This window comes from Pipistrellus hanaki (assembly GCF_964339955.1).
Source record: "Pipistrellus hanaki genome assembly, chromosome: 6".
NCBI classification, from domain to species: Eukaryota; Metazoa; Chordata; class Mammalia; order Chiroptera; family Vespertilionidae; genus Pipistrellus; species Pipistrellus hanaki.
Window position 1 is genome coordinate 31206731 of NC_140508.1, and position 15632 is coordinate 31222362.

The following is a 15632-nucleotide window of genomic DNA, read 5'->3' on the forward strand; positions in this document are numbered from 1 at the left end:
GGTGCTGAAAGATCTGCTTCCATGACAGGATGGCACAGTCACATGACTGGCAATTTGGTGCTGGTTTTAGGCAGGTGGCCTCAGTTTCTCATCATGTGGGTCTCTTAATAGAGTTTCTTGAGTGTCTTCCTAGAACAGCAACTGCCTTTCTCTAGAGCAGGTGGCCTAAGGAAGATGCATATTCTTTTATTTAGAAGCCACACATTGAAACTTCTGCCATACTCCGTTGGTTAGTGGCCAGAATTTATTCAATGTGGGAGACTATACAAAAGCATGAATATGGGAGGTAAGGATTACTGGGGCCCATCTTGGAACATAGCTATCACAAAGGTTTACATGAAAGGTGCTGAGAACACAGTGTTTTGAAATTGTAACTTTTAATGATCACTCATCTTCTGAATCCCTTGCACAAACATCATTCTTCTGAGAAGCCTTCCAGACCACCATAGACAATTATGAAATAGTCTTGGCAAAAAATAAAAATTTAATTTGTTCGCTGAAACCGGTTTGGATCAGTGGATAGAGTGTCGGCCTGCGGACTGAAAGGTCCCAGGTTTGATTCCGGTTAAGGACATGTACCTTGGTTGTGGGCACATCCCCAGTGGGGAGTGTGCAAGTGGCAGCTGATCGATGATTCTCTCTCATCGATGTTTCTAACTCTCTATCCCTCTCTCTTCCTCTCTGTAAAAAAAATCAATAAAATAGCCAAAACCGGTTTGGCTCAGTGGTAGAGCGTCGGTCTGCGGACTGAAAGGTCCCAGGTTCGATTCCGGTCAAGGGCATGTACATTGGTTGTGGGCACATCCCCTGCAAGAGGCAGCTGGTCGATGTTTCTCTCTCATCGATGTTTCTAGCTCTCTATCCCTCTCTCCTCCTCTCTGTAAAAAATCAATAAAAAATATATTTTTTAAAAATCAATAATATGTATATTTTTTTAAATTTAATCTGTTCAACCTTTTGTTATTTTGCATCTTCAAGGTCATAATTTGAGGCATTCAGGAAAGGTAAATCATTCTCTCAGGTAAAGTCTCTTAGCTTGTCCAGGTCTTCCTACCTCTCCCTGTTTCCACACCCCAGAACACCATAGCTAGTTACATTTACCTCTTAAATAAATGGGGGAAATTTTTATTAATAAATAAAAGTCCAAACTCTTGGATACTATTCATCAGTAAAAAGTAATAAACTACATGTAATAAGGGGAATGAATCTCAAAGTCATTATGCTGATTCCATTTATATAAATTTCATGAGCAGACAAAATTAATCTATGGCCATTAAAATCAAACCAGTGGTTGTCTGGGGCCAAGGTGGGGGATTTGACTGCAAAGGGACCCCAAGGAATTTTCTATGGTCATGGAAATGCTCTGTATCATGACTGGGGACAATGATCCGGTAACTATATACATTTGTCAAAATTCATTGAATTGTTCATTTTGTTACCCATTTTATTACAAGGAAATTATCTTGCCTAATAATAGAAAAACATCTAAATTGAGCGTACCTTCGCTACGCCCATAGCCAATCAGTATGATTATGCAAATTAACCCAAACAAGATGGTGGTTAATTTGCATACATAGGCACTCAGTGCCTATGTCCCAGGAACATCCTGGCATCCAGGTCATTGTGAGGTAAGGCCTGGGCAGGAGCAGACCCCCTGTGATCTATCGCAGGGAGCTGGGGGTTCACTCCTGCCATAGGCCAAAAGCCCCCAGCTCCTGCCCCGCTGGAAGATTTTGCCCTGGAGCAGGATAGGACCCCCTACAATCGATGGCAGGGAGCAGGGGCTCTGCTCCTGCCCAAGAGGCTTTTGGCCTGGGCAGTCCTGGGCAGGGGTGGAGCCAGTGATCAGACGGAGCTGGAGGGCCCCTACCTAGCCCGAGATTGGTGTGAACTAGAGAGGAAACACCTTTTCTGACTGCACATTGGCTACGCTTCCTGTATGCCACTGGTAATATTCTTAGTAACTTGGATAATAAGAATCCAAAAAGGTGATCTAGGGTTTTTCCACCTCACTTCTGGAGAAAAAAAAACAAAGGCCCGCTGCTGGAGGGGCTAAGAAATGTCATATCCTGCCCTAGCCGGTTTGACTCAGTAGACAATGCGTCAGCCTGCCGACTGCAGGGTCTGGGTTTGATTCTGATCAAGGGCATGTACCTAGGTCGCAGGCTTCTCCCTGGCGGGGGCCCAGATCAGGGCTCATGCAGGATGCAGCCAATCAAAGTGTTCCTCTCGCTTTGATGTTGCTCTCTGTCTTTCCCTTTCTCTTCTACAATCTCTAAAAGTCAATGGAAACATATTCTCAAGTGAGGATAAAAAAATTAAAAAAATACAGAAAGAAATGCATATCCTATGAAAGACACATCTTGAAAATGCCTAAAGAAAGTTGTCATTTTTTCTTGGTGAAGGGACTGGAGTCCACGTTGATGAAAACACCTTGGTGGCTGTGGTGACTGGCATTGACTGCAGCAGCAGGGTGATGGGGCTGGTGCCTTCCCCAGATCAGCCAGGTTGCTTCCCACAAAGGGAGGGGCCAGACTTCGACTTAGGCCCGCTCCCTGTCAGTAGGACATCCCCTGAGGGCTCCCAGGATGTGAGAGGGAGCAGGTTGGGCTGAGGGACCCCCTCCCCCCAGTGAATGAATTTCATGCACGGGGCCCCTAGTAGTTTCATAAAGAAAGATTACAGGTGAAAACTTTTTAAAAATATATATATTTTATTGATTTTTTACAGAGAAGAAGAGAGAGGGATAGAGAGAGTCAGAAACATCGATGCAAGAGAAACATCCATCAGCTGCCTCCTGCACACCCCCTACTATGGATGTGCCCGAAACCAAGGTACATGCCCTTGACCGGAATCGAATCCGGGACCCTTCAGTCCGCAGGCCAACGCTCTATCCACTGAGCCAAACCAGTTTTGGCTGGGTGAAAACTTTTAAAAGATCCTCATTAAGTGGGCTACATATAGTATCTCAGATTTATATGAATAAATAAGTTGCCAGATTTAGCAACAAAAAAAAACAAGAGGACCAATTAAATATGAATTATATATAATTGCTTATGCAAATGCACATAGGTGTAAAAGAAAAATAATATGGAATATATACTGAAAAAGCATGTTACTTATAGGAAATGTTATCAGTATCAAAATGATATACTTCCTCCTTTATATCTTTCTGACCATTTTGTTCTCCTTAATAGTTCCTTGTTTTATGGAATTTGCTAATAAATTCCTTAAAGATACAACCTATGTTCATTTTTTTGTATCATGGCTTCTACACTGGTCACATCTAACTTATTTAGTTCTTTTGTCTATTGAACATTCATTAATGAGAAAACATGCTCAATGTTACTTTTATGAGCCAGTATACCTAACATATAAAGTTATGTTATAAAGTTAACAACTCTGAAAATGGCTCTTAAAATTTGATTTGTTGAAGCAAATACCATCTTTCATGGTATGCTTTGTTTTTCTGTTTTTCAGTATTATATTGATCTCTTAGTCAATAACTTTTTAAAACGTGGTCCACTGACCAAAAACAAAGAACATTGTTGTCAATATTTATTCCTTCCTACTTCAATACTATACATGATAATCCCACTCATTCCTATGCTGGAAGAGAATTTAGTAATATCCATGTTAAAGTTGCCAGGGATACAGTTTTGATTCCTAATCAGAGCACATACAAGAGTCAACCAATGAATGCATGAATGGGTGAAACACAAATCAATGTCTTTTTCTCTCTCTCTCTCTCTTTCTCTCTCTCTCTCTCTCTCTCTCAAAAAAAAAAAAGCAATTAAAAAAAAGAAGAATCAAGCCAGACCAGCATGGCTCAGTGGTTCAGTGTTGACCTATGAACCAAGAGGTCACAGTTTGATTCCTAGTCAGGGCACATACCCAGGTTTCAGGCTCCATCCCCAGTGTGGGTATGCAGGAGGCAGCCAATTGGTGATTTTCTCTCATCATTTATGTTTCTTTCTCTTTCTCCCTCTCCTTTCCTCTATGAAATCAATTTTTTAAAAAGAAATTTAAAAAGAACAAAAATTCTTCATGAGATAAAATCCACTTTAAAAGTTAGTCAAGTCAAGTGCTATAATAATCATCCACTTCAAGTCAGAATATTTTTTTATGCTCATAAGCAATGGCCTTATTAAGAACTGCCTTAATACTTAAAGGAATAAATTTTTCTTCATCAATCATTCCTTCAATGCGTTCAACAGTTCCCTTAAGCAATGGAGTTGCTTAAATAACACTGTTTTCTCTTCTTCCAGTTTGCATAACTCTACTTTAAAGAAATAATTGTAAACTATAAACAAGAAATAAATGTTTCCTTTAATGTATTTTAAGAGTCAATAAGAATTTTGGAGGCCTTTTCATTAGAAGTATGACTTCAGTGCTTCAAATACACTGAGTGTTCTCTCATTTGTTAGAGAGAACTAACAGGCGGGTTTGTTTGTTTGTTTTGAATCCTCACCCAAGGATATTTTCCCATTGATTTTTAGAGAGAGTGGAAGAGTGACAGACAGAGAAATATCGTTGTGAGAGAAATAACATTGATTGTTTGCCTCCTGCAACAGCCCCAATCTGGGCCCAAGAGAAAAGAGGGAGGTATGTGCCCTTGACCCAAATAGAACATGGGATTCTTTGGTCCTCAGGCTGACGCTCTATCCACTGAGCCAAACTGACTAGGGCACTAACAGTTTTTTTTAAGGCAAGAGAAATGAAGGATGGTGAATGGCAACAAAATCACTTAATTGTTCAGTATGAACAGTATAAATGCTTGTGTACGAGAACAATTTCATGACAATTACATCAGAGTCAGTGGGAAGGGCATCAGATGCTCTTTGAGCAGCATTATACAGAACACAAGCAGGACAGCCAATAGCTTTCAAAGAATCATTCATGTTTTACTGCAACCTTGAATAAACAAGTCTGCACCTTATGTAAACATCTACTCACATTTGTATTATCTCCACTAAAAACAGTCTAATTTTCCTCAACTCCTAACTCAATAAGAAAGTTTCTGGTGCTGGCTGTGTAGCTCAGTTGGTTAAGAGCATCATCCCAAAACACCAAGGCTCTGGATTTGATCCCCAGTCAGGACACATATAAGAATCTACCAATGAATGCATAAATAAGTGGAACAATAAACAGATGTTTCTCTCTCTTTCTCTCTAAAGTCAATCAATCAATAAAAGAAAGTCTGCAAAAATTTACTCTTATTTCTAAAGTCTCATCTGGAAGGGATTTTATCCAATAGAGCCTAACAAGGGAGCTTTTTCACAAGAGTATTGCACAAGCAAAGCGAACATTTTTCTGCATTGTAATTACTTGCATCCATGGTGATAACATACAAAGACAAGCCATTTTGAGCTTTGATAATGACTGCAACAGGAAATGGCGTTATTACATTTTAAATTACTGCAGTAATTTTTTCCTGGCAGTTGGAATTTTGCTTGCAAATTTGGAATTAGAAAATACTTCTGGTAGCAGTCTCTCTCTCTCTCTCTCTCTCTCTCTCCACATACCCTTTGTCTCTCTCATGAATTAATGAAAAACATATCTTCATGTAAGGATTAGAAAAGGAAAAAATAAAGTTATCTGAGCTGAAAGAAAGACAATATACAGTGTGGGCCATCACAGCCTCTGCTATGATTATTTTATCTTCTCATCTAAATTTCTCACCCAATGATATTTTTCCCATTGATTTAAAAAAATTTTTTTTTTATTGATTTCAGAGAGGAAAAGAGAGGGAGGGAGATGGAAACATCAATGATGAGAGAGAATCTTGATTGGTTGCCTCCTACACACCCCACACTGGGGATCAAGCACAGAACTACCCAGGTATGTACCCTGATCAGAAATTGAACCTAGATCTCCTGGTTCATAGGTCCACTAAGCCACACCAGCTAGGCACCGCTGATTTTTTAGAGAGTGGAAGGGAGGGGGAGAGACAGAGAGAGAGAAACATCATTGTATAGGGGCCAAGGACCCTACAACCGAGGTAATAAAATCCAAGACCCTTCACTGGCCGACTGGCCAGCACTCTAACCACAGAGCAAAACTGGCTAGGGCTAAATTTCTCTCAATCAAAATTGTTTTATTGCTTACTTTGATACAAGTTCAATTTTTTAGTATATGTGCTGCCAAAGCGAGCACCTTTGATACAAGTTCAATAAATCACACATTTTACTCTTAGCTGTTAATAAGTGCTGGTTTGTATCTGACTTTTTATCATTTTCAATATTGAATGAACACTTGCATACTGCACAAAGAGTTTCAAAAGGACATTTTCTCATTTAATAAATGTCCACTGTTCAGAAAATTCATCATGAAATTCACACTTGCATTTTGGAATTCTGGGTTTCAAACAAAAAAGAGGTAACAATTTTCAACAAGGTTGTTAAGGCAATTAAATGGGAAAAGAAAAGTTTATTCAAGAAATGGTGCTCAGACAACTAGATAGCCACATACAAAACAGTGAGGTTGGACTCTCACCTATACCCAACATAAAATTTAAGTGAAAATGGATCAAATATCTAAATATAAGGGCAAAATTATTATACTCTTAGAAGAAAACATGGGGGTAAATCCTCATGACCTTGGATTAGGCAATGGTTTCTTAAGTAAGACAGTAAAAGTGCAAGCAACTAAAGAAAAAAATAGCCTGACCAACTTGGCTCAATGGTTGAGTGTTGACCTATGAACCAGGAGGTCATGGGATCAATTCGAGTCAGGGCACATGAGTTGTGGGCAGGGGGCTTGCAGGATGATTCTCTCTCATCACTGATTTCTCTCTCTCTCTCTTTTTCTCCCTCCCTTCCCCTTTCCCTCCCTCCCTCCCTTCCTCCCTCTCCCTTCTTCTCTGAAATAAATTAAAAAATATTTTAAAAAAGAAAAATAGAGCACTGTCTATGCCTGGTGTTCTCTAAAGCTGAGATGGCAGCCAAGCACCCTCTCTCTGAAGAGCATAGGGTTGCTATTAATTAAATGGCATCTTATGAGTTGCAGATTAGTGATGCTTATTTTTCTATGGCCTGTTACCGTGTTTCCCGGAAATTAAAACATCCTCCTAAAATAAGACCTACTTACAGGTTTCCTTCTGAGTGAAATATAAGGCATCCCCCCGAAAATAAGGCCCCCCCAGGCTCTGTCTCAGAATGAAAATTAATTTACCGTAAACTGGTCTCTAGGGCCGCCCCAACTGGCGTCTAGCAACCAGTGACATTACGCGGAATCCTGACGGAATGAGCGGTGAGCTTGGGGCGGGAGAGTGGAGGAGACTTGTAGAAGTACAGGAGGATTAGAGTGGACAGGACGCAGCAAAGGTGGTGAGTGCTGGTCTGTCTCTGGTAACACTACCTGATGCTCGCGGCCACCCTCATGATGACTGAAGGTTCTCAGTCAGTGGCAGACCCTGCTCCAGCCCAGATCCAGGCCCCAGCAAGCCCAGTAACAGTCCCCAGGCAGGCCCCAGGGGGTAAATGTCTGATAAAGGGATAGGGGGGCCGAGACAGGTTTGGCTCAGTGGTAGAGCGTCGGTCTGTGGACTGAAAGGTCCCAGGTTCGATTCCGGTCAGGGGCATGTATGTTGGTTGCGGGCACATCCCCGGTAGGGGGTGTGCAAGAGGCAGCTGGTCGGTGTTTCTCTCTCATCGACGTTTCTAGCTCTCTATCTCTCTCCCTTCCTCTCTGTAAAAAATCAATAAAATATATATATATTTTAAAAAGGGATAGGGGGGATGTCTGGTGAAGTGTTCAATGGCACAGTGGTGGAGGAGGGGATCACTTAAAATGAGACAGGAGGATCAGAGGTGGCAATCAAAATGGCACAGGAGGATCAAAAGGGGTTACTAAAATGGTAATCCCCCCTCTGATTCTCCTGTGCCATTTTGATTCCCCCCTCGGATCCCCCCTGTGTCATTTTAAGTGATCCCCCTCCCCACACCTTGATACATGAGAGATTTGGTCCACTGATTCTGAAACAAATGGAGTCACAAGAAATTCACCAGGAAATTCAGGAATTGGATTGTTATGATAATGTTCCAGAAGATGATGACATGATTGTCATTGAATAAATGAGTAAGTTCTTGATATTGTAGGATTCACAGTTTGTCTGGTTTGTGTTGACAACTACCGTACTACCATACCGTATACAGGTAATAAGTTTCCTTTATTTTCATTTAACAATAAATGTGTACCGTATTCTTCTTCATGGAAAAATAAGACATCCCCTGAAAATAAGACCTAGTGCCACTTTGTGAGCAAATATTAATATAGGACACTGTCTTATTTTCGGGGAAACAGGGTATTATATTGAAGACCCAGAAGAATCTCATTTTGTCACATTCTTTGAAAACCAAGCTGAGGTGAAGAGGGAACATGGACAGCAATTCCTAAGATATCTATGAGGGCTGAAACCGGTTTGGCTCAGTGGTAGAGTGTCAGTCTGCGAACTGGAAGGTCTCAGGTTTGATTCAGGTCAAGGGCATGTACCTTGGTTGTGGGCACATCCCCAGTAGGGCGTGTGCAAGAGGCAGCTGATCGATGATTCTCTCTCATCGATGTTTCTAACTCTCTATCCCTCTCTCTTCCTCTCTGTAAAAAATCAATAAAATATATATTTTTTTAAAAAGATATCTATGAGGACGTGAGAGTAAAATCTGCCTTCCGGTGATTGGAAGGCCTGAGAGGTAGATAAGTGCGGGCTGGCATACAAGTTCCAGCATCTGCCCTGGAGCTAGAGAACAAGTTAACCGAGCTCCTGTTAGACGTGAAGACCATAGCTTCTGCTAACAATGACTCTCACATCTTCTGCTTCATGCAAATGTGCCTGGATGAACAGAAGAACAACACAAATCACCTGCAACACCAGCTTGTATCATAGGGAATTAGAAAATCAGGCCCAGGAGGAGGAAGACCCATTGAAAAAGCCTGATGAAGTGTTAGGTAAATAGACCCAACATCTGAAAGCAACAAATAAAGTTTTCCCACTGTAGTAGATCCCAAAATCAGCTACTTAAGAATCTTAATCTTCTCAATTTGTCAGAAGGCTGCTTTCCTTCATTGGTGTGTGTACAAATAAATCTTTTTTTAAAAAGATAAGTAAAAATAGATTTGAAATGCTGTGCTGCCCTAGCTGGTTTAGCTCAGTGGATAGAGCATTGGACCACGGACTGAAGGGTTTCAGGTTTGATTCTGATCAAGGGCCAAAAGTACCTGAGTTAAAGGCTTGATCCCCAGGCCAGGGTGTAATGAGAGGCAACCAATCAGTGTGTCTCTCTCACACCAATGTTTCTCTCTCTGTCTCTCCCTCTCCCTTCTACTCTCTAAAGATCAATGGAAAAATATCCTCTGGGGATATTTTCAAAAAGAAAAAGAAAAATGCTGTGCTTCAAAGGACACAGGAATCAAGAATGTGAAAAAACAAATGGAAGAAAATTTTGCAAAGCACGTAACTGACAAGGAACTCATACCTAGAATATATAAAGAACTATTACAACTTAATAAAAAGACAACCCCATAAAAATGGGCAATAGTTCTGGACAGATATTTCTCTAAAAGGATATACAATAATAAATACATGAAAATATGCTTAACAGCACTAGCTATCAGAAATGAAAACCAAAACCACGATGGTGTGAGAGCCTGATGTAATATATACAGAAGTCAAATTATAATGTATTAGTAGCCTATTGCGACAGTAGGCCAAGAACTGTAGCATGCCGCCAGAAGCCATGCTGCTTCCACGGGAACCATGCTGCTTCTATAGGAGCCATGCAGCTTCCGTGGGAGGCGGAAGTGAGTGTGGGCGCCAGGAGGGAGCCTCGCTGCTTCCATGGGAGGTGGGCATGCCCACTGTGCCCCAGAGGCCCTCCGCAGCTGGGGCATTGCTGCGGAGATGAACCAAGCATCCCGCCCTGGCCACTCCATGCCCGCTGCCCAAAGACCCTCCGTTGCTACGGTGATGAAGCAAGCATTCCCCTAGGCCGCTCACGCTGCCCACTCTCAGCGGCAGCCCCCCCAGGACTGGGGGACCCTGGCGAGGCTGAGGGGACTGGGTGCCGCCATCTAGTGGCTATGGGCATGCCATCTTTGTGATGAAGTGAGAGTTAATTTGCATATTACCCTTTTATTAGATAGGATACCTCAAATTTATTTAAATGTTATAGATCAATGTTATCTCAATAAAAATCAAGTATAAATAAAACAAACAAAAACCCAATGAGTTACCACTCATACCCATTCGGATGGTTATAATAAAAAAGATAGATAATCAGTATTGGTGAGAATGTAAGAGAAACTGGAACTTGAATATGTTGCTGGTGGTAATGTAAATGGTACAGCCATGTTGGGAAACAGTTTGGAAGTTCCTAAAAAAATTAAACACAGCCGAAACCAGTTTGGCTCAGTGGCAGAGCATCAGTCTGCGGACTGAAAGGTCCCAGGTTCGATTCCGGTCAGGGGCATGTACGTTGGTTGCGGGCACATCCCCTGCAAGAGGCAGCTGGTCGATGTTTCTCTCTCATCGACGTTTCTAGCTCTCTATCTCTCTCCCTTCCTCTCTTTAAAAAAAATCAATAAAATATATTTTTTAAAAGAAAAAAATTAAACACAAAGTTGCCATATGACCCAGTAATTCCACTCCTATGTTAATGACTGAGATAACTGAAAATATATGTCCACACAAAAACTTGGATGAGAATGCCCCTAGCAGCATTCACTAAAAAACAGTAAAAAAGTGGAAACAATCCAGATGTTTATCAACTGATAAATGGATACGAGAAAATATCCATCTACACAATGGAATACTACGCTGCTATAAAAAAATAAGGAACTTTTACCATTTGCAACAGCATGGGTGAACCTGGAGATCATTAAGCTAAGTGAAATAAGCCAGTCGAAGAAAGATAAATATCACATGATCTCACTCATATGTGGGATACAAAAAAACAACCTCTGAACAGACAGTCCAACCTTAGAGAGAAGGCAGGGGAAGGGGAGATCAACCAAAGGACTTGTTTGCATGCATATTAGCATAACCAATGGACATGGACACGGGGGACGTGGGAGCTTGTCCTAGAGGATGTGAGTGGGGGAATGTCAATGGGGGGGGGGAAACATATGTAGTACTTTAAACAATAAAAGAAAGACATCCATGCAATGGAATATTATTCAGCCTTAAAAAATGAAATTCTGGGGCAAGAAAAAGAAATTCTGGCATATGCTACAACATACCAATAAATGAAATTTGCAAAAATTATGCTAAATGAAAAAAGTCACAGAGGACCATATATTGCATAATTCTGTTATATGGAATGTTTAGAAAAGAAAAAGCCATATGTAGAGGGAAAGACTAGTGATTGCACAAGGCTGGGATGGTTGGGAAGAAATGGTAGAATGATTGCTGAAAGGGCGATGAAAATGTTCTAAAAACAGATCCATAGAGTTGAAGAAAAAAAAAGAAAAGAAAAAAAAAAGGTAGTAGCCGCTGTAACAAGAATTGAAAAAGTTGTCTTTAAAAAAAAATCTCACCGCGCCGAAACCCGTTTGGCTCAGTGGATAAAGCGTCAGCCTGTAGACTGAAAGGGCATGTACCTTGGTTGTTGGCACATCCCCAGTAGGGGGTGTTCAAGAGGCAGCTGATCGATGATCTCTTATCAATGTTTCTCACTCTCTATCCCTCTCTCTTCCTCTCTGTAAAAAATCGATGAAATATATATTTTTAAAAAATCTCACCGCTTCAACATTGTGTTTGTCCCAAGTCCAAACTCAAATAACGGCGAGAGCCGAAACCGTTTTTGGCTCAGTCTATAGAGTGTTGGCCTGCAGACTGAAAGGTCCCAGGTTTGATTCCAGTCAAGGGCATGTACCTTAGTTGCGGCACATCCTCAGTAGGGGGTGTGCAAAAGGCAGCTGATCAATGATTCTCTCTCATCGATGTTTCTAACTTTCTATCCCTCTCTCTTCCTCTCTCTGTAAAAAATCAATAAAATATATTTTTTTAAAATAATGGCGAGAATTGAATCTTGGAAGGGTTCCAAACCTAGAACTTGACAGGGTGGGGGAATGTTGAACTCAGTATCTGATTAAAAGGGGGGGGGGGGGGGAAAAGATTAATTTCTCATTGGTCAACAAAAGAAAACTGTACTTGTAAGGCACAGTCTCCCTAAACAAAACCAGAACTGATCTTATGGGCTTGGGGAAGGCTAGCGTTCAGGAATTGGCGGGTGCAGAATGGGGAGAGTCCAGCAATGAACAGACTTGACACTGTTAGTGTGGTCACTGTGTGTGTAAGGTCACTGTGTGTGTAAGGTCACTGTGAGGACCCGCTCACTTTCAGAAGCTTGGTCCCCAGGCACTTGCTGATTGGCTGGTGTGTGGAGCTGTCGATGATTGGCTAACTTTCGGAAGCTTGGGGCCCATAATTGATTTACTAACTTTCAGAAGCTTAGTTAGCGAGCTAAGCTGTTGACTGGCTGATGTTCAGAAGCAGAGCCACTGTAGTGGGGCTGTCGTTGATTGGTTGATTCTCAGTGTCTGTATATTGATGTGAAGTTATCTCTAAATATCTTGTTCTTGAACTTGAGCAAAAGTTGTTTCCTTCCTTGAATATGAAAAATAAGTACATTTAATTTCTAGCCCCTTCTTTTGGTCCTCCTTCAGTTAAACCTGCTGGAGACACCATAGGATTGTCCAGATCTTTCACTTGTGGAGGTAGGAATTTCAGCTGGAATTCCATTTAAGTGATCTAAGCGCCAGTTACCTTGGTGGGGGAAAAAGCTCTAACATTTTTTGTAATTTACGGCAAAAAAAATAATAATAATAATATAGGATTTTTAAGGTATCCTGACAAAGTCAACACATGATGCAGGGCAAAATCATTACGTCCTGCAGATACAGGATTCCTGGCCACACTGTCAATGAGGTCATTTCCTCTGTTTTACACACAAAACGACCGAGACTCGGTGGGATTATGTTTCTTGATTACGGCTCTGCAGTCGGAAACGCGTCAAGCCAAGATCTGCACACAAAAAGACCGGGATCCTTTGTGACCTTCTCCGCCTCTAACGCCCATCCCCAGCGCAGAGCTGGGCCCACTTACTAACCTGAGGTCGGCTAGGGGTTCGAAGGGAGGGTGTCCAATTGATCAGCAGCGGGAAGCGTGCAGGCCAAAAAGGAGATGCTGTCCCGGGATCCCGCTGCTGCCAAGGAAAGCTTAGAGCGAAGCCGAAGCCCGCTCAACGGGGCGGGGCGGGTGGGGCGGGGCTCAGAGAGGCTCCACCCCCGGGCGCGCCCCTGTGCGTGGCTGCAGGCGCCGCAGAGTCCCGCTCTCTAATGCAGGGCCTGAAGACGTGGCAGCGTGGTAGCCCTCGCCCCGAGGACCCGCGACCGCAGCGACCCGCACGCCCAGCTCGCAATGTAAGGCGGGTGCCGCACTGCCCCCAGCGCCGGCTCTGCGCATTACGCCCCGCCCCGCGCCCAGCCAGTGGCCACGCCCCCAACGCAGCTCCCGGCCCGCGTCCGACTCCGCCCCCGCCCCCGACGTGCCCCCGCGTGCCGCGCCCCCCGCCCACCCGGCACGCCCCGCGCCCCGCCCGGCCGCCGAGGGCCTGGAGCCGCCCCGCGGGCCTGTGCGACCCTCGCAGCGGCCGGGCTCTCCTCCGCTGCCGCCGCCGCCTGCCGCCATGGACGTGTACCCCCCGCACCGGCTGGGGTCGCCTCGCGCGTGGTCTCCCGGGGGCTTCGGCCGCGGGTCGCCTTCCGTCAGGTACGCGGGACCGAGGCTGCAGGGGGCGGGCGGCCCGGCAGGGGATCGCGGGGGTGGTTGGGGTCCGACGACGCCGCCTCAAAGCACGGGGTGTGGCCGGGCATGGCTCCCACGCGGATGGCTTTTCCCTAAACGGCTCTCGGAGGAACGTTTCCCCAGGAACCGTGTCCTGTGCAGAGCCTCCCACAACGGCTCCCTCGGGAAGGACCGACCCCCCAGCGTGACATCTCACCCCTTAGAACGCTCCCCCGGCAGGATTTTCCTGTCGAGAATCCCCAGAGTGCCTTCTCTATGGATGGGTCACTTGCCTGCCCCACAGATGATTGCCCTCAGAAACCGCTAGAGAGACACTCCCCCCCCCCTCCCCAACCACACACACACACACACACAATAACTCCCCTCTATAGAAACCCCAAATGGGTTTCCCTAGAAACGGCTTCATGTAGAATGCCCCCAAATCGGAAGTCTCCTTGACAGAGGCTTCCTTAAATAAAGAGGATCTCCCTCCAGACCCCCTGCAGGCGCTCAAACACTGACAGCACCGACCCTATGGCGCATTTCCTCACCTCCCCCCGCCCCAGCCTCTTCGCGACGCCCCTTCACCCCACAATGGGGAGCTCAGGTTGGGGGGGAGTTGGAGGTCATCAGGGGCGCTGGGGGGAAAGCTAACTGGGTGGATAGGAAAAAAGAGGCTCAGGGACCCCGAAAGCGGTGGGCCCCAGGCCCCTGAGCCTGGAGACAGAACTCCGGAGTGCCTCGCCTTGGGGAGGGTGGTGTTAGGGAGGGTCCCGCACCCTTTGGAGAAAGGAAAATCTGTTCTCCATTTCTGCTCCCTGTGCCTTTGGGCTCCTTGTGACCTTGATAAGTCTGGGCATTGTTTGCGATGGAGCTGGCCTGGGACCGCCTGCGGAATGCGAGGGTTGGAATGATGGAAGGGTTGTGGCAGAGACCATTGGGAGGGAGGGAGGAAGGGAGGGTGGAAGAAAGAAAGGGAGAAAGAAATTGGCTTTGGCGCACTGCAAAACTGCCATTAAACCAGAAGAGGCGTTTTTTGGTTTGCTTTTTCTCTGTTTTAGCCACTTAGCAAAGCAAATATGGTATTGTTCCCTCGAAAGGAGATTTTGAAGGTAGACGTTAGAACTGCTTTTTCTGTATCCTTGTTACGGTGATTACGGCATCGTATTTTTAACGGTTTGCTTACCGATCTGTTTTGTGGTGTGTGTGATTTTAAAATAAGCCAAATTAATGGAGAGCAAGAACTAATTCTTCGAATCGGGTTCCTCTCTTACTCCCTGGCATTCCTTCCCTGCAACTAATGCGTGTTTGTTGAATGAATAGGTGGGGAGGGGAGGTTAGATTCCCATGGTTGCATTTGCAAGTCCTTGTTTGCTTTTAATTTGGCAGGTGAGATTGTTTGAACTTCTACTCTGCCCTTCAGTGGAATTCCTTGTGGTCTTGACAGTTCAAGTGTTTAGCTGCTTATGGTAATCATCTCAGGCCACCCTAAGGTCTTAACATTTCTGGCAGACACTGTTAGAAAGTATTTGAATTTTTCACAGAATGAAACGGCACTTTAGAACTTGGAACAGCCATCTGTTAAAGCCAGGCTCTCTGCAGACTTGGGATTCATCCCATCATCTTAAGCGTATGAATCTTGAGTTTTTGAGACTTTCAGGAGGGAAAAGAAGCATCCCAGTGAAATCCATCTCTAAAATAATGCTGCCTTCCCTGTTTCTAAAAACACGGCAGAGTGCAGCTATTTTTAAAGTATTGTTTTTATGCTAAAAAGATAAATGTTGATTAACTTTACTAATCAAACTCAATCTTCCCCTGAGTAGTTTGAGTGAAACTTGTTGGTCTCTGG

The 15632-nt window shown here is 44.0% G+C and overlaps 1 protein-coding gene across 3 annotated transcripts in view; it reads left to right on the forward strand.

The window, feature by feature from the left end:
• The first annotated feature begins 13314 nt into the window (after positions 1–13314).
• The window catches only part of DNAAF9 (dynein axonemal assembly factor 9), a 128398-nt gene continuing 126080 nt past the window's right edge, over positions 13315–15632 (forward strand). The window contains exon 1 of one of the 3 annotated variants that reach the window (XM_084886863.1): positions 13315–13768. In XM_084886863.1, coding sequence (XP_084742989.1) covers positions 13686–13768 — 83 coding nt within the window. In that variant the 5' untranslated portion in view covers positions 13315–13685. The remainder of the gene's footprint in view (positions 13769–15632) is intronic. The other 2 variants (XM_084886862.1, XM_084886864.1) reach the window with 2 other exon arrangements.